Source organism: Tursiops truncatus, chromosome 11 (assembly GCF_011762595.2).
Source record: "Tursiops truncatus isolate mTurTru1 chromosome 11, mTurTru1.mat.Y, whole genome shotgun sequence".
Lineage (NCBI taxonomy): Eukaryota > Metazoa > Chordata > Mammalia > Artiodactyla > Delphinidae > Tursiops > Tursiops truncatus.
The window spans coordinates 82,473,135-82,493,231 of NC_047044.1; the positions used below are offsets into that span (position 1 = coordinate 82,473,135).

Consider the following 20,097-nt stretch of genomic DNA (forward strand, 5'->3'; position numbering starts at 1 on the left):
AGGGTGGCCGGGAAAGAAAGCAATTGAGCACTCACTCTTATGCACACGAAACTGAAAATGTGCTTTTCTTCTCAGGGAAGTGATAAGCTTCCACTGAACTTCTGCAATTCTGTGTTTGCATGGGCTTCGTATGCCTGAGCTATTTCTACAGCGGCAAAAGTCTTGGTATGTCAAGTCGCCTCTTTCTGCAAAGTTGCCTCTTTCATCAGCAGGCTGTTGACACCGCCTCTTACAACTCCCCCTTTACTTCCTCCGCTCACTGCTAGTCGAGAGGGACTGAACTTTGCAGTTCCTCTTTGTTTTTTTGGTTCCTCCTCCATTTTTACTTCAGGGTTTTAAGGACATCTGAGGAGACTTCCTGTGCATATAATGTAGTCAAAGGCCACCTTACCTGCTCCGCTGCCCCCTCCAACCATTGGCTGGCTTCTTGGACCTTCTTCCTGAGGATGGCTTCCTGGTTGACAGCATCCTCTTGCAGTTGTGTGATGGCTTCTAGTTGTTTCTGCCTAGTTAAAAAAAAGTCCAAACCACAAGCTGTCAGTGACATTTCAACTAAGAGTCACCCCCTGGGAAGTTATGACAAATTCAAACTTAATATACTTCCTCAGAGATGAGAGGAAAAAGTGAAAGTATTTACAATATAGATAAATGCTTCACAAATATAGAATTTTAATTAAAGCAATCGTATTGATCACTGAGTCTGATAACCTCACTTTACAGATAAGAACATTTAGTTTCCTATTCTACACTGGAATATTCAGTTCCCCAAAAGCTACATTAATAGTACTTAGCTACGTTGGCACTACAATAAGGTCACTGTGACAGGTACCATATTTACATAGCACAGCTAGCTTTTTCAAAAAAAAAAAAAAAAAAGAAAGGAAAGGAAAAGCGAAGAAGCGAAAAGAAAAAAGAGAGAAAAAAAGAAATAAGTGCTTTGTTTCATGACCTTAGCCTTTCTCCTTAAGAATTGTCAGTCATGGTATAACTATGTGCCATGAGCACCGGAAGGGCTGCTCCCAAGAGCAGACAAAAGTTAGCTGTTAGTATTTCCACTGCAGTCCTCTCTTTTCTAAAGCCTTTCCCCTCCCTTTCTTCTTCACCCCAAATCTCTTAGTGTTGTTATGTTACTCCTCTTTTGGATCCAACCCTAATCCCCCAAATATATAAAAATGCATCTGTTAGCTGATGAGATTATTTAAACCATGTTATATATCAATATATCAATGGCTATCTGGAAACAACGTGACCTGAATAAGGATCTTAGCTCAAATGAATGAGAACCTTTGGGAGTTTCAAAGCAGCGAGGAAGACATTGTCAGGTTTAGGCCTTGTGCGTACCTCTCAAATGTTAATACATAGTCAGAATCCCATTGTACATTGACATAAATCCAGCCCTGATTACAAGAAGGACCATGTGAGAGACAAAGATGGTTTCAGAGAATGCTTCACCACTATGGTAAGCCAACAAACAAAACCCTAACCAAAAATAAAAACAACCTAACAACCTAAACACACATTCTACTGAGCACTGTCCAACAGCATGTAGTCAGTTTTTTCTTTTTTTTTTTAAATTGTGGTTAAGAACATTTAACATGAGATCTACCCTCTTAGCACTTGAAAGTGCACCATACAGTACTGTTAACTATAGGTTCAATGTTGTACAGCAGATCTCTAGAACTTATTCATCTTGTGTAACTGAAACTTTATAGCCGTTGAATTACAACCATCCATTTGCCCTTCCCAAGCCCCTGGAAACCACCATTCTACTCCCTGCTTCTGTAAGTTTGACTACTTTAAATACCTCATGTAATCGGAATCATGCAGTATTTGTCCTTCTCTGACTGGTTTATTTCACTTATCATGATATCCTCAAGATTCATCCACGTTATCACATGTGGCAAAATTTCCTTCTTTTTCGAAAAGCTTTCAAAAACATTTTTTTAAAAAAAAGCTGAGTAATATTTCATTGTATGTATATACCATATTTTCTTTATTTATTCACCCTTAATGAACATTTAGATTGTTTCCACATCTCTGCTATTATGACTAATGCTGCAATGAACCTGAGTGTGCAAATATCTTTTCGAGATTTTACTTTGAATTCTTTTGGATATATACCCAGCAGTGGGATTGCTGGATCATATGGTAGTTCTATTTTTAATTTTTTGAGAACCTCCAAACTGTTTTCCATAGCAGTTGCACCATTTTACATTCCTACCAACAGTATACAAGGGTTTCAATTTTTCTACACCCTTGCCAACACTTGGTATCTTTTGGGTTTTTTTTTTTTTTTATAATAGCCTTCCTAACAGGTGTGATTCATTCATCATTGTGAATGACTCATTGTGGTTTTTAATTGCATTTCCGTGATGACTAGTGATGTGGAACATCTTTTCACGCACTTGTTGGCCAATTTTATATCTTCTTTGGAAAAATGTCTATTCAATTCTTTTGCCCATTTTTAAATTGGGTTTTTTATTGAGTTGTAGAAGTTCCTTCTATATTTTGAATATTAACCTCTTTTCAGATATGTGGTTTGCAAATATTTTCCCCCATTCAATAGGTTACCTTTTCACTCTGTTAAATCTTTTGCTGTGTGCTTTTTAGTCTGATGTAGAACTATGTGCATATTTTTTCTTCTGTTGCTTGTGCCTTTGGTTTCATATCCAAGAAAGTATTGCCAAGACCAATGTCATGAAGCTTTTCCCCTAAGTTTTCTTCTAGGAGTTTTACAGTTTTAAACCTTATGTTTTAGTCTTCAATCCATTTTGAGTTGATTTTTGTATATGGTGTAAGATAGGGTTCATCTTTATTCTTTTGCATGTGGATATCCAGTTTTCCCAGTATCATTTGTTGAAAAGACTATCCACTCTCCATTGTGTATTCTTGGCACCCTACTTGAAGATCAATTGACCATACATGTGAGGGTTTATTTCTGGACACTCTATTCTATTCCATTGGTCTGTAGCTTTGTAATATATTTTGAAATCAAAACGTGTGATACCTCCAGCTTTGTTCTTCTTTCTGAAGATTGTTTTGGTCCTTTGTAGTTCCACATGAATATTAGGATTGTTCTTTTCTATTACTGTAAAAAAATGTCATTTGAATTTTGGTAGAGATTGCATTGAATCTGTAGATTGTTTCGGGTAGTACAGACATCTTAACAACATTAAATCTTCCAATCCATAAACACAAGATGTCTTTCCATTAGTTTGCATCTTCTTTAATTTATTTCAGTGTTGTTTTATAGTTTTAAGTATGCAAGTCATTATCTCCTTAAAGTTTATTCTTATTTTATTCTTTGGATACTATTTTAAATAGGATTGTTTTCTCAGTTTCCTTTTCAGAAAGTTTATTATTAGTGTATAGAAATGCAACCGATTTTTGTATGTCGATTTTGTATGTTGCCACTTTGCCGAATTTGTTTTAGTTCTAACTGCTTTTTGTGGAGTCTTTCTATATACGGATCATGTCATCTCCAAACAGAGATGATTTTACTACTTCCTTTCCAATGTGGATGCCTTTTATTTCTTTTTCTTGCCTAATTGCTCAGGTTAGTACTGAAAGTACTACGTTGCATAGAAGTGGTGAGAGCGAACATGCTTGAGCTGTTTCTGATCTTAGAGCAGAAGCTTTCAGTCTTTCATCATTGAGTATGATGTTAGCCGTGGGCTTTTCATATACGACCTTTATTATGTTGAGGTAGTTTCCTTCTATTTCTAGTTTTTTGAATATTTTTATCATGAAAAGTGTTGAATCTTATCAAAAGCTTTTCTGCATCAATTTAGATGATAATGTGCTATTTATCCATCATTTTGTTAATGTGGTGTATCATATTAATTGATTTTCATATGTTGAACCATCTTGCATCCCAGGGATAAATCTCACTTGGTCATGGAGTATCAACTTTTTAATGGGCTGTTTAAAATGGTTTACTAGTATTTTGCTGAGGATTTTGTATCTATATTCATCAAGGATGAATAGTTTTCTTGTAATGTCTTTGGTTTTGGTGTCAGAATAATGCTGCCCTCATAAAATGAACCAGGAAATGATCCCTTATCTTCAATTTTTTGAAACTGTTTCAGAAGGACTGACATTAATTTTCTTTTAATGTTTGGTGATTCACCAGTAAAGTCATCTGGTCCTGGCTTTTTATTGGTTGGGAGTTTTTTGAATACTGCTTCAACCTCTTTACTAGTTATGAGTCTGTTCAGATTTTATGTTTCTTCCTGGTTCAGTCTTCATAGGTTGTACGTTTCTAGGAATTTATCCATTTCTTCAAAGTTTTCCAATTTATTGCTGTATAATTGTTCACAGCAGTCTCTTATGTCCCATTTCCCCCCTGGTGGCATCAATTTTAATGTCTCTTCCTTCATTTCTCATTTGAGTTTTCTCTTTTCCTTAGCCTAGCAAAAGATTTTCAATTATGTTTATCTTTTCAAAAACAAACAAATCAAGTTTCATTGATATTTTTAAAATGTTTTTATATTATCTATTTTGTTTATTTCTGCTCTAATCTTTATTATTTCCTTCCTTGTGCTTACTTTGGACTTAGTTTTTTCTTTTCTTTTTATAGTTCCTTGAGGTGTAAAGTTAGGTTGTTTGAGATCTTTCTTCTTCTTCTTCTTTTCTTTTTTTTGGCTGTGCTGTGCGGCTTGCAAGATCTCAGTTACCCAGTGGGCCTCTCACCGTTGTGGCCTCTCCCATTGCAGAGCACAGGCTCCAGATGCGCAGGCCCAGTGGCCATGGCTCACGGGCCTAGCTGCTCCACGGCATGTGGGATCCTCCCGGACCGGGGCACTAACCTGTGTCACCTGCATCGGCAGGCGGACTCTCAACCACTGTGCCACCAGGGAAGCCCCAATATATTCTGTAGCTATTTGGTGGAATCCTTTATATATGTCTGTTAGGTCCATTGTATCTATAGTATTGTTCAAGTGTGCTGTTTCCTTATAGATCTTCTGTCTCAATGTTCTTTCCATTATTGAAATCGGGGTATTGAAGTCTCCTACAATGACATTATATTGCTATCTATTTCTCCCTTTAATTCGGCCAATGTTTGCTTTATATATTTAGGTGCTCTGATATTGGGTGCAATTATATTTATAATTGTATCTTCCTGGTGAATTGACTCATCGTTTTATAATATTCTTTGTCTCTTGTGACAGATTTTGACTTACAGTCTATTTTTTTGGACATAAGTATAGTCATCCCTGTTCTCTTTTGATTAGCATTTGCACATAATCCCTTTTACCACGCCTTCACTTTCAACCAATATGTGTTCTTAAATCTAAACTGAGTCTCTTAGAACAGTAGGGAGATGCCTTAAAAAACTAAAATAGAGCTACCATTTCAACCAACAATCCCACTCTTGGGCATATATCTGGAGATAACCATAATTCAAAAAGATACAGGCCCCCCAGTGTTCATTGCAACACTATTTACAATAGCCAAGACATGGAAGCAACCTAAATGTCCATCAACAGATGAATGGATAAAGAAGATGTGGTATACATATACAATGGAATATTACTCAGCCATTAAAATGAATGAAATAATGCCATTTGCAGCAACATGGATGGACCTAGAGATTATCATATTAAGGGAAGTAAGTCAGACAGAGAAAGACAAATATCATATGATATCACTAATATGTGGAATCTTAAAAAATGTCACAAATGAACTTATTTACAAAACAGCAACAGACTCAAAGACTTTGAAAACAAACTTATGGTTACCAAAGTCGAAAGGTGGGGGGAAGGCATAAATTAGGAGTTTGGAATTAACACATATATACTACTATATATAAAATAGATAATCAACAAAGACCTACTGTATAGCACAGGGAACTCTACTCAATATTCTGTAATAACCTAAATGGGAAAAGAATCTGAAAAAGAATGGATATATGTATATGTTTATACATATATCACTGAATCACTTTGCTGTACACACGAAACTAACACATTTTAAATCAACCATACTCCAATACAAAATAAAAATTTTTTTAAAAAATGAGTCTCATAGACAGAATATAGTTGGATCTTGTTTTTTAATCCATTCAATCTGCTCTATGCCTTTTATTTTGGGAGTTTGATCTATCTACATTTAAAGTAATTATTGATAGGGAGGGACTTACCACTGCCATTTGGTTAATTGTTTTCTGTCTTTAGTTCTTTTGTTCCTCTTTTCCTGTCTTCCTTTGTGTTTCATTGATTTTTTTTAATATTGATATGTTTTGATTCCTTTCTTTTTCTTTTGTGTATCTTTTATAGGTATTTTCTTTATGGTTACCATGGGACATACATAAAACATCTTACAGTTATAGTAACCTATTTTAAGCTGATAACAACTTAACTTCAATCACATACCATAAACCTACACTTTTACCTCTCTGCCCCCCATTTTATGTTTGATGTCACAATTTATATCTTTTTATATAGTATACCATTAACAAATTTTTATACTTTTGTTTATAATACTTTTTTAAAACTTTTATCCTAGAATTAAAATTGATTTACTGTGTTGGCCTATATATCTACCTTTACCAGTGAAACTTACACTTTAATATGCTCTCATATTGCTGTTTAAGGTCCTTTTGTTTCAACTTGAAGAACTCTTTTTAGCATTTCTTGTAAGGCAGACCTAGTGGTAATGAACTCCCTCAGCTTTTGTTTGTAGGCAAAGTCTTTATATCACCTTCATTTTTGAGGCACAGTTAGTTTTGCTGGGTATGGTGCTATTGGTTGATAGTTCTTTACTTTCAGCACTTCAAATATATCATCCCACTCCCTTCTGGCCTGCAAGGTTTCCGCTGAGAAATCCACTGATAATCATGAGATCTCCCCTGTACCTGACAAAACCCTTCGCTGGCTGCTTTCAAAATTCTCTCTTTGACTTTTGACAATTTGATTATAATGTGTCTCAGTGTGGATTTCTTTGGGTTCATCTTATTTGAGATCTGTTAGGCCTCCTGGGTCTGGTGTCCTTCCCCAGATTTTGGAAGTTTTCAGCCATTATTTCTTTGAATAACCTTTCTGTCCCTTTCTTTCTCTCTTCTCCTTCTGGGACTCCCATAATACATATATTGGTCTACTTGATAATATCCCTTAAGTCCCTTAAGTTTTCTTCACTCTTTTTCATTCTCTCTCTCAATCTCTTTTTTTTTTTTACTCCTCTGACTGGATAATTTTCAATGACCTCTCTTCAAGTTCACTGATCTTTTCTTCTGCATCTGCTATTGAACTCTTCTGGTAAAATTTTCAGGATTCTTCTGCTCCAAGATTTCTGTTTGGTACTTTTTGTCTCTTTGTTGACAGTCTCACTTTGTTCATGCATTGTTCTCCCAATCTCATTGAACAACTTTATGACAGCTATTTTGAATTCTCTGTGGGGTAAATCATTTATCTCTGTCTTATTAGGTACAGTTTTTGGAGATTTATTTTGTTCCTTTGTTTGAGACATATTTTCCTGTGTCTTCATTTTTCTTGACTCTTTGTATTGGTGTCTTCACATCAGAAAAAAGATCCACCTCTCCCAGTATTAGCAGACTGGACTTATACAGGAAAAATTCCTTACCAGTCACTTTGAGCAGAGATTCTAGGAGCCTCTCAAATCTTTATGTTGGTTCAACCCACCATTTCTGTTCTTAGTGGAACCTAGGCATCCAGGGTATAAGGGTCCCATCATCGTTCTAAGATGGGTGTGACAGAAGCCAGTCTCTTAGGAACTGCCCAGAATACCTGGAATATTGGATGTGTGATCCAACTCTTTCCTTCCCTAGGGAGAAGCTGTGATCTGGAATTTTTTATCCGCTTACTCTGCTCTGAGCTAGGGGGAGGGACTATGATGAGTGCTTGTGTGCCAATTCAAACCATTGTCTTTGTTCTCAGTGTCCCCCAGATGTCTACAGTACACCCAGTTCTGTCTTCATTCTGAGACAGGTAAGACAGAAGCTGGTATTTTGGGCAGCCCTCAGCAAAGTTGGAATGTTGGGCACAATAGTCCAACTCTTTCCCTATTCAGGAAAAAGCTAGGAGCTGGGGGGTTCCTTCTGATCATATAACACTGTGCCAGGAGCAGGAATTATGGTGCAAGTGTATCTAGAATTTTCCTACCATCTTTGATGTGGTTGGTTACCCATTATGGTTACCCAAGGTGAAGGAGCCTCTTAAGTATTAGTTTCTGGGTTTCTCACAAAAGGAATTTGCTCATGTATTACTGTTGAGTCAGTGTACCCATTGGGAGAAGGAGGGTCCAGTGCTTCCTATTCCACCTTCTTGCTGACATCACCTCCTCTGTTTTTTAAGACATCAATTTTATCTACTTTTATCTTTTCCGGGAATAGTCTAAGCTATCAGGAGTGTCCATTATCTTTCAAGGGGAAGCCAAAGGACTGTAAGGCCCAACAGAAACCTATATTTAATGATACTAAAGCTTTTAATCACTTATATGTATTTGTACCTATAAGACAATAACATTTATTTACTTTATGAAGCACAGCAGCCTTAGAAAAAGCTTTAAAAAATTAGATAGTACCATTCATTAAAGATATTCAACAAATGTTGAAACTTCAAAGATTTTTCTTCTATAGAGATTTTCATTATCATGTTGAGAGGCATAGTAGCTTTAGCTTTGGGTGTGCGTGTGTGTTTAAATTCAACAACTCTCCTTGCTAACATGTCCTAATGCTAAATCTTGATTTTTTTACTCCTGCCACGTCTGAGTCTCCCCCAGACTTTGCCATCTAGCACCCCATTTACCTAGTTTTCAGACCAAAACCACCTAAGTCAAGGATGATTCTCTTTCTTGCATTCCCACATCTAATTCACTAGTAAGTCAGATCTGATCTATCCTCAAAATATAGTTTGAATCCAACCATTTCATATCACCTTCATAACTATCACCCTGGCTCACATTATACTCCTCACCTGGACTATTACAATAGCACTTATCTCAGGGGCTTTCTTTTTTTTTTTTTTCAGGGGCTTTCTTGACCATGACTCAGTACATATTTTATAAACTAAGCGCGCACGCGCGCGCGCACACACACACACACACACACACACCTAGCTGAAACAAAAATTTTATGATATATTACTTACACTTACTATATACAATGTATTCTGATATTTTTATATTTATTTTTTTAAGTGGGTCATAATCCAGTAAATTGATTTCAGGATCTCTAATTGGTGATCTGTTATTGAAAAATACCTCTTCTCACTCGTCTCACTGCTTTCACTCTTGCCCTCTATAGACAATTCTCTACATGGCAGCCAGAATGATTTTTCAAAACACAAGTTATATTACTTCCCTGCTTGTAATCCTCCAATTGCTTCCCATCTACTCAGAATAAAACCTCAATTCCTAAACATGAACTGCAAGGCTGTGGACCTGACCCCTGCCTATCTTTCTGACCTCATCTCCTACCACTGCCCAGCACTCATCCCATCCCTGTCATGCCGGCCTCCTGCTGCTCCACAAACATACCAAGCTCGTTACAACCCCAGGGCCTGTGCACTAGCTATTTCCTCTGCCTAGAACACTCCCCAGATCATCACATAGCTCACTCTCTCACTTCATTTATCTACTCAATTTATCATCCCTCAGACAGGCCCTTCCTGACCATTCTTTCTAAAATTAGGTCCTGGTCATCCTTGGTCTTCTTATCCTGCTTTAATTTTCTTCATATCACTTACTACTCCCTGGGATCATATTATATAATTATATGTTCATTCATTATCTGTGTCCCTTGATAGATGTTAGTTTCATGGAGGTAGAGGTTTCTGTCCTATTTTCTATAATTCCCTAGCATTTAGAGGGAAAACAAGTCTGGCAAAGAGGTGGCACTTGGATGTACAAACGCATGTACAAATGATGACATGTTTTTCTCACCAAGCCTTCCAAAAGCCTTTTTTTTTTTTCTTTCTTTCACTGCCTCTCATTGCCTCACTCAATTCTTTCCATTCCTCAGCACTGGAGTCTGTTTCTCTTGCACCAAAATGGAAGCTTTCTCCTCAGCAAACAGCTAACTCCTGAAAGTTTAATTTTAATAAATATTTCCTACTTCATCTAAATATAGAATTCCCTCTCACCACCACAAAATACTTCACTCATGTTCTTATTCATAGTTAATACCTATAGCCAAATCATTTTGTGTGTAGCCTCTATATGGCTTTGTGTCCTTTAAATTATGTTTAGAAGGCAGGGGCTAAGCCATCCTTCCTCTGATGAGTATTATTTTGCCCAATGCTAAGTTCCTAGAATATTATTAATAAATATTACATTCGATTTTAACAAGTAGAAGGTGGGGGATTAATAGTTGAAAGAATATAGGTTTTGAAGTAGACCATATCTAGGCCTGATCCCAGCTCTCACTTAACCCCACCAGGGTAACCTCTCTGGAGACAAATGTGTGTCAAATTCTTAGCACTACATGCAACACAATGAGCTCTCAACAAATCGTACCTACTATTATTTAACTGGGCCGTTTGTGTGTCTAATAGGATAATACAGAAGATTCACTTACTCCTAGATGACTCCAGTGCAGGCCTCTCTCCAAATAGTTCTTTGTTGCTAAACGGAAGAATTTCAATGCTCCCTTTTGTGGAGATGGTATCTGTGTAAGGAAGCTGCGTATCTACTTAACCCATTCCTCCTTTACCACTATGGGGAAGTCTGGGCTCCCGGTTTCTTTTTTTTTTTTTTTTTTTTTTTGCGGTACGCGGGCCTCTCACTGTTGTGGCCTCTCGCATTGTGGAGCACAGGCTCCGGACGCGCAGGCTCAGCGGCCACGGCTCACGGGCCCAGCCACTCCGAGGCATGTGGGATCTTCCCGGGCCGGGGCACGAACCCGTGTCCCCTGCATCGGCAGGCGGACTCTCACCCACTGCGCCACCAGGGAAGCCCTCCCGGTTTCTTAGGGAAAGCAGAAGATCATCTTCTGGAGAGTTCCTTCTGGTATTAAACTCTCTCTGATACCTAGTTTCCTTATTTGGGGGGAATAAAATAGTTTCTTCTTGCTATTTTCTTTCAGCAATCTTGGTCTCTAAGTACATTTTTTTCTTTTACTTTATTTAAATGAAAAATACACCCATATTCATTCATTCAGTCAGTCAAAAAGCATTTCTTAAGGGAATGCTAAGTAAGGCATTAGCAGCTATATAAATAGTGGTTAACAAAAGATCTAACCCCTGTCCTTGTTTAGTATGTGGTTTACACAGTGTACAAATTTCAAGAGTTTTCCCCAGAAAACATAATAATTAAGGGGAATTCCCTGACAGTCCAGTGGTCAGGACTCCGTGCTTTCACTGAGGGCGAGGGTTCAATCCCTGGTCGGGGAACTAAGATCCCACAAGCCGTGCAGTGCGGCCATAAATACATACACACATACACACATACATAAAACACAGGTACTTTAAAAAAAAAAGAATTAAGGTGAGAGGAAGGATAAGATTTTAAGTCACTTTATATTTAGAGTCTTCTATTCCCTATGACTTCTTTCACTTGAAATTTAATTGACTAGGGCCCAATGTAATGCCTTGTACCCTGAGACGGAACATAAAGCCCAATGGGATAGGAGTCAACAGTCCCAGCATCAAGTCCTTCCATTAACAGAGCTATTCATAGATTTTCCATTAATAACTCTCAGGTCTTGATCAATTCACTTTACATCCTTTTGCCCCAGTCCTCTGTAAAATTATGAGGTTTTACTAAATAATCTCTAAGGTCCCTTCTGGTTAAAAGAATTCTATAGTCTGAATCCAAACTCCTTCTCTAGGGAAAAATAACTCAATATATGGATTTCCATAGATTTCAAGTTTACGGCTTGCAATTTTGAATATATAAGTCAATTTCGTACTCTTTCACAATCCAAAATTGTCAGATAAAATGTCTTCCCTGAAAAAGTGTCATCTGAAATCAAGGTATACAACTTGAAAAAAGTAAACTGAATGCCACGGCACAATTACAAACATGTTACGTATATAAAGCATGGGTTTCTTATATATAAGGGATCATCACCTGGGAAGAAATTCTTTTCTGAAATAAAAATATTCCAGCCTGAATCTCTTCAGAATCTCTATCAATTCGGCAAACTCTTTATCAAGGGATTCTTTGTGGTTTCTCAAGCTGTTCAGCATTAATATACAAAGGTTTAGCTTCTCTTCCTTGATATATTTGAATTCCTATAAGAAGAGTCACAAAACAAACTCCACTGTTCCAATGTTAAATATAAAGAAATAAGAGGCAATATAACATGCTGTGGCCACTCCCACCTCAATAGCATTCACGGTTACTGGACTCTAAAATTCTAATTGAACAGATAGCAATTCGCAGTTGCCTACAGATTGATTATCCTGTGGGTTGATCATCTCAATTTAACAAGTACATATTAGGTACCCATAGTGTGCCTAAAATTGAGCTTTGCTTTCTTTTTCTTAAGATACGTGACCATTTCATCAATAATCACAATTGCTTTAGAATATAATGGGACTAGGAAATGCAATAAAATCAGTATTTGTTGATTACCATATTCAAACACATATTAAAAACCTTTTTAAAAAGGTAAGTTTGGCAACGGCTGAAATTAATATTCCAGAGTTTTCAGAGTTTACTTCATGCTTTAGCTTAACTCAGGGGGCTGAGAGATGTTAGGAAGTCGTCTGGCAGTCAAGAAGCAGAGATAATAAGTGATGGATAAATTAAAGAGATTTCTTTTTATATGCTTCCTTTCTAACAAAACTGGGACTAGCTACCTCAGAAGTTTCCATTTTTGATACTCTGCTAATTTCTGGTATAATAAAACTGTCAGAGTCTCAGGAATAAGATTCTTTTGCACAATTATCATTCTATCAAAGTTAGAGAATTTTGATAGGAAAAATTCAAGCTTACACCAGCCAGTCCTCGCAAGGATTCAAATAAAATACACTTTTAATTAAATCAGCTTATTTACTCTTTGTCTCTCCAAGGCATATCCCATATCCTCACACCGTCTCTTTCATTTGTCACCCTCACACTCACACACACTTATCTTACCCATCACACTCTGTCACCCATATATGCACACTCCACACACATCGCCAGAATGAGATGGCAGACACTACAGTAAAGTCTTAGAAATGATACTGTGTATAATAAGCGTTACCTGGGCTAAGAAAGTAGAAGAAAAACCAGGAAAATCACAAACTATAGAACACTTACAGTAAGCTCGTTCTCCCACTTTTCTTTCACAGTAATTTCTGGATTAGTTGCCCTAGTTACGCACTGTAGGGAACTATCAATGAGTGTTTCAACTTCAGGAACATCTTCATGCTGAAAAAGAGTTCCACATCTTCAACCAGGAATTCAGTGAAAGCCATATGCAATTATATAAGAAGAAGTAATTTAGACAAGGTTTTGTACAGGTAATTTAGGAAGCCACCAGAGAGTTTCTTGTCATCTAAGGCCACCCAGTGGCTTTCCTTTATCCCAGGATGTTGCCATGTGTAGACGCTAACTCTCATCAGGTGCCCCATACATGCTGAATATATTGGATAGAACTGTTTTCCAGAATAAAACCTACCCATTTTCATTCTCCTCTCAAATAGAAGGAAACAAGCATTTTCATGGATTTTTTTCATTCATCAAACTAAATACTACCTAGAATATGCTAGCTACTGTGAAAGGGACTGGAAATACCGACATGAAAATGTTGTTCTCTGTCTTTTCTGACCATCTAGAGTTTCCAGTCAAAAATCTAAATGGAGAAAGAGGTACTAGCCATTAGCCAGAAGGAAACTGTTCAACAGATACTGCATCTTCAGCCCTTTGATACCAAAGATTAACCTGTAGGAAAAACAAGCTTAAGCAATCCATATCTAATGGTCAACTCGTTAGTCCTGATTGACCCAGAACTAGAAGATCCACATCAGGAAGGTTTGAGAAAAATCTGCTCATTTCATAGTAAGATAAATCTGGGTCCCAACACACAGATATGCTTGTGCTCAGCAAACAGACTGTAGGTCAATTATCTGCAGACGTTCCTGGCCAGTGAAACAGCACAATATGCAGATGTTATACAATACCAGCTTCTGAAGCATAGCTGTGAACTCCACTCCCTTTTGTTCAAGTTCTCTCAGTAACAGCAGCATTTCTTGGTCCATCATTGTGTCCAGAGATGACAAGCTGATTAAATTGCACTGCCACTTGGTTTCATTGTTCTGAAACAATTACCAAAATGTCCACAACTCTGTCATCTTAATAAAGAACATTATTTTTATTTTATGAACATGATGCCCATGGGTCGATGTAATTATCCCCATCAAATAGTTCTAAATAGTCTCATGAAGTCCTCCTAATATCCCCCCAAAATTGTTTTCATTTTCTCTCTTAGATGGCTTTAACTTAATATTTACTCATTCTTAAGGAAAATTCAGGTATCCAATAGATAACATTTACATGTAGGTGATATTTTATGGCTCTAATTTTATGAAAAGAGGGGAAGGGAAAGAAATTCACAGAAAAAAATAACTGCTGGGGGGCATGCAGTAAATCCCATTGAAAACAGACTGGTTTCTTTTGTCTGTCCTCCACTCATAGAAGATACTCTCAGATGATATTTCACAAAGCAAATTTCTTTCTCTCAAAGCCTCTATGTCCTGTCATATTTTAGATATATGACAACAAAGTTAACTTTCTTCTTGCTATCTGTTGGAAGAAGGTCACAGGGCTCTTATTCCAGATTCCAATTAGAAGGCAGACTTCCTAATCCATTAGTGGGATAAACTTCAGAGCCAAAACATTGCCAGCTGTTTAACCCCTGTTCAGAACTCTAAAGCTTTACAGGATGGCATCTTGGCACCATTATTATCTCGGAGGACTGGGGATAAAAACACATTGCCGTGGCAGATTTGCCATCACTTCATTCAGTCTGGCAGTTTGGCTTGGTATCAAAAACACAGTAAAAATGATGAGCATCTGAAACAGAATGTCAGGAAAGCACAGCCCTCAGCAGAATGTTCGAGGCTGCCTGAGACGGCCTTAGGTGAAGGCAGCATATGTTGCCCTGCATCCTTGGCAGGAGAAATTCAAACAGCATTTGCCCCAAGGACATTCTCTCCTTTCAAGGTCATATCACAGCTGTCAACAGGAGGACATTCTGGGCATATCCATCATCTACCCAACATGGAAAGACCATCAAAGTAGCGAAACAAAGCAATTTGTTAATAAAACATTTCCTAACATAACAAGCACAAAACTGGAAAGTACAAAGGAGTAAAAATATAGTAGGGAGGTGGGTCCCAACATTTCATCCACAAGAAAGCTTTCGACTGTTTCCTCTCCTAGTGTAAAGAAATGGGTCTACGAACAAACTGGAGATTTTTTTTTTCTTTTTTTTTTTTGCGTTACGCGGGCCTCTCACCGCTGTGGCCTCTCTTGTTGCGGAGCACATGCTCCAGACGCGCAAGCTCAGCGGCCATGGCTCACGGGCCCAGCCGCTCCGCGGCATGTGGGATCCTCCCAGACCGGGGCACGAACCCGTGTCCCCTGCATCGGCAGGTGGACTCCCAACTACTGCGCCACCAGGGTAGTTCCAAACTGGAGATTTTAAAGCAATAATTCATTTTGCCATTTTAAAATTAACCCAAAACATATAAAAATGCTAATTTATGTTCAGAACATAATAATCAGTGTCATTAATTTGTGTTGGTACAATTACATCTTAAAGCAAAGAAATTTCATCTTGTTTCTGAGCATCTTTATTTTTGGTAGATACATTTACTTTGGGGGTTTGGAGAAATACTAAAAATAGTTCATGGATCTCTACTGCTATCTTTCAGACCCCAGGCTGGGGATCACTGCAGGTAGTTTGTCCTGAAAAATATAAAGAATATAAAGATTTCTCAAGTCCAGATTCACTGAACACACATTTCCACAACCCCATGCTGGAGTCTCACTATAGTTTTCAGCCATAACTTGAAAAAGATCTGTTCTTCCAGGCTAAGAGACTTTAGACTTAGGTTCTATAAACTATCAACAGATTCCCTCAAAATGTCATGAGTGCTTTGCAGCAAGCTACAGAACTTCACTTAATAGCAAGCTATCCCACGTGGTGATTATTTTTTAAAGCCTTCCATTTGATGATAATCACCTACCTCTGCAGACTGAGCAAGAAAGAGTTCACAATGTAGAGATTTTTCTCCTTCAGAGTTGACAGTCTTATGCTCTCCACTGACATTCAACTGGATTCCATTCCTTGGGGAAAAAAAGGAAAAAACGTAGTCGTCTGGTTAGGTACGCCTCCAACATTATGTTTTAAGTCACCACAATAAGGTTTATTTATCACCAAACAATCAGTGAGCACCCATGTGTGCCAAGGATTGTATAAGGTACCTGAGAATACAGAGGGGAATAAGAGGTAGTCCCTGGGACTTCCCTGGTGGCACAGTGGTTAAGAATCCACCTGCCAATGCAGGGGACATGGGTTCGAGCCCTGGTCTGGGAAGATCCCACATGCGCAGAGCAACTAAGTCCGTGCACCACAACTACTGAGCCTGCGTTCTAGAGCCTGCAAGCCACAACTACTGAGCCCACGTGTCACAACTACTGAAGCCTGTGCACCTAGAGCCCGTGCTCCGCAACAAGAGAAGCCACCGCAGTGAGAAGCCCATGCACGGCAACAAAGAGTAGCCCCTGCTCACTGCAGCTAGAGAAAGCCTGCGTGCAGCAATGAAGACCCAACACAGCCATAAATAAATGAATGAATGAATGAATGAATACATAAATAAATAAATAAATAGAAAGAGGTAGTCCCTGCCCTCCAGGAGCTGCACACACTAGTGACTCCAGGTGGTTGCAAACAGGTAAGCTACATTTTCTTTTTCTTAAGAATTGGAGCCAATAGTTAAAATTGTTAAAATTTTCACTAAAAATCTAGATTTCTGGCTTTTCTTTAAAAAATGGGAACATGTGGCCACACTGGGTCCATATATTCTTGATGTAACAATTATCTGGAGCTAAACAGAGTAACCCCCCATCTTTACCTGGATAATGCACTTTCCTCATCGTCACTTCCCTAATGTAAGTATGTGCACTTACCCCACTGACTGTACTCATCTTTGTTACCTATGGACTCCTGGACTAGCACGTGACACAAAATCAGAAACAAACGATTATAATATAAGGTAGTGGGTGCTAGGAAAGAAGTAAGAATAACGTGCCATGCATGAACTCAGAAGGATTACTTAATCTAAAGGTATCAGAAAAGCAAGGAAGGGTAAGGCAGGGTAATGGAAAACTTGTGAAGGAATTCGTCCTCTTAGGAGAAAAGCAGAGAAAATATCACTTACAAAGGTACAGAAGAAAAGAACGTGGCACATTCAAAGAACTGCACATAGCTCGGTAGGTGAAGCATGTAGGGCGGGGGCACAGGACAGAAGGCTGGTGACGGGGTGCTCTGTACTTACACGATGAGTTCCTGTTGCAAGTGCTGTAACTCATGAGCCAGTTTGTTTTTCTCCCCTCGTAAGTTCTGGAAATCACATACAACATTAGGCCGCACGTGTTACTCTAGTGGGACATTCACATTTACGTTTAATAACCCCCCCTTGCAAGTTGTGAGATCGTTATGGTATACCTCTATAACGTTTTCATATTCTATGATGGTTGACTTAAGTTCTTCTATACTTAAATCCTTCTGAAAAGTAGGAGAGAGAATTAATAGCAAATAAATGTATGAGTCCACTAAATTGTATTTACTAGACTATCAATCTGAAGAATTGTAAATGCCCAAAGATGATGAGACCTTCTACGAATCTCATTATTGGAAAACTGAACTAGTCTGTGTTTGTGATTAAAACTAAGCAGAAGAGAATGGGACAGCACGGCAGCTGTATCTGACTGGTGTTAATTACGTTCTGTCTTTGCCTGTCCAGTGGAATCATACCCTGCAAGGTAATTCTTAAGTCCAAGTCAGAATTATATTACTATGGTACATTTAAGAAAAAAAGCAGTTTTTTACCTGCAGAATGACTAATGAATTATTAAGGCATCCAATTTTATCCAGTTCAAACCATATCTCTGTTAAAACCATAGTTTTGTACTGCAAGACCAGAGGGTACAGTCAGTGTCTGACCTATAGTTCTATCCCACGACTAGCATGGTGCCTGGAGCATGAGAAGTGCGTTATGAGTGCTGGGCAGGAGTGCAAAATGGTGGAAAGACCAGAGTTACAGAGGAAGTGAGCAACCACCACTACCCCCTGGCACTACATGGGGAGTGAGAACACCCACGATGAGGTGATACAGTTGGTACAATATTCAGTATCTTGGTCAATGTCCACAAGCCGTGAATGGCTCCTTTGAAACCTCATAAACTGCAGGGGAAGGAAAAGAAGTGAAATACTGCTCTTTCTTCACTCTCCTGTCTTGGAACGTGGAAGTTTATTAACTTAGTGTGTATCCTTCCTGGGTCTTTTAAAGCCACCATAACCAGCATCTTGGTAACCGGCAAACTTTGTTACCAGATAGGCTATAATCACAGGACACAAAGATAAATAGAATAATATCTATCTATCAAATCAATCAATCAAACTAGGTAGAAAATAACTGAGGATATATTCTTCTTTTTCCCTAAAATGACTGACTGCACACTCATTTGTGTTGTTATGAATTAAAATTGCATCACCACTATCTAGCCAATGACTGGCAAATTGGCACACTAGTATTTGTTGAATAAAGGGATGAACATCACCAGAATTTACAGAGGATACGTTAAAACATCCCAGATGGAGAAGTCAGTATTCTTCACTCAGAAGAATATTTTTGTTCTTACAAATAAAGAAATGTCTTGTGACAGAATATTAGAATCAGATATGTTAACAGGGGCGAAGTTACACAAATGACCATCTCCTTCCTTTATGACTTGGAGAGAGCTAGTGAGTCCCACAGGCCCTCATGTGAAGAGACAGGACCAACCTTCTGCAAACTTGCATCTTTATTAAGCAAAGTGTTCTCATATGTGTGTAACTGCATCTGAAAAGAAACACATTTAGGAAAGGCCATTGGGACATTGCTTTGGTAAAGGACAGAGCCACAAAATCATGCAACAGGGAGACATGTTTCTTTGGCACCTTTAATGTGCATGTGTTTTTCACTTTATAAAGAACATTCACATTAGCCTCACAACAACCCTTGAGGTCAGGGTCATTGCCCTTGCTCTACCAGGAAGGAAATATAACCTCAGCACTACCCAGAGACTTGCCCAGAGTCACACCCAGTAAGTGACAGAATGGAGACTAGAATCTGAGTCACCAACTCCAGCCAAGGGCTCTTCCCACTATTTCACACTTCATATAATAAGAGGACATAGAAAGTCTTCATTTTTTTGATGAAATTAAAAATCTAGATAGGACACAAACAGAGTCCATATGGACATATAGAAAGCTCTTCCTCTTTTAAAAACATAGTTTAAAAATGTTCAAGATTTCTTTTAGCAAAGTGAATATTAAGGATATATCAGTTTATTCAAACCAAAAGCAAGCTTGTTGGTGTAGGCTTCTAAAGAGAATGTAATTGATTAAAATGTATATTGATTGAATGGAAAACCTGGAAAAATAATCAGCATAGTCAGAAGTAGAATCATCATCATCATAATCATATATATTTGATATCCCTTTATAGTTCTAAAGGTATCTTCACATAATCATCTCATTTGAGTTTCCAACAAGCTTGTGGATGAGGTAGAAACTATCGTATCCATTTAATAGATGAGAAAATTGAGATTTAGAGAAGTTAACTACTTGCTTGTGGTTACAAAGCTTTTAAGTCGAGAAGACAGGATTTGAATCCGTGTCTTCTGGTTCTTTTCACTAGTTTATGACAGTTGTGTTTTCCAAAACAGTCATTCCTAGAATAAAATCAATTTTAATGTCTAAATTATAACTGCTATAATATATGTATATGTACATACCCACATGGAATTGGGGTGTCTGCTAAGAAAATTGAGAATTTCTCATATAGATATGAAATTTAAGTACATCATCATTTCAAACACATACTACAACAAAAAATATTGTTCAAATAAACCATTAGAGATGAGAATAAGCATGACACA

General features: G+C 37.9%; 1 protein-coding gene across 1 annotated transcript in view; it reads right to left on the reverse strand.

Annotated features, from left to right (window-relative positions):
* The window catches only part of IRAG2 (inositol 1,4,5-triphosphate receptor associated 2), a 92,302-nt gene that overhangs the window by 48,949 nt on the left and 23,256 nt on the right, over positions 1–20,097 (reverse strand). The window contains exons 10-17 of the mRNA XM_004310955.4: positions 18,960–19,016; positions 17,621–17,680; positions 17,451–17,515; positions 16,140–16,239; positions 14,070–14,204; positions 13,207–13,317; positions 12,028–12,191; positions 392–506 (exon numbers count right to left, since the gene is read on the reverse strand). Of these exons, the coding sequence (XP_004311003.4) occupies positions 392–506; positions 12,028–12,191; positions 13,207–13,317; positions 14,070–14,204; positions 16,140–16,239; positions 17,451–17,515; positions 17,621–17,680; positions 18,960–19,016 (807 nt within the window). The remainder of the gene's footprint in view (positions 1–391; positions 507–12,027; positions 12,192–13,206; positions 13,318–14,069; positions 14,205–16,139; positions 16,240–17,450; positions 17,516–17,620; positions 17,681–18,959; positions 19,017–20,097) is intronic.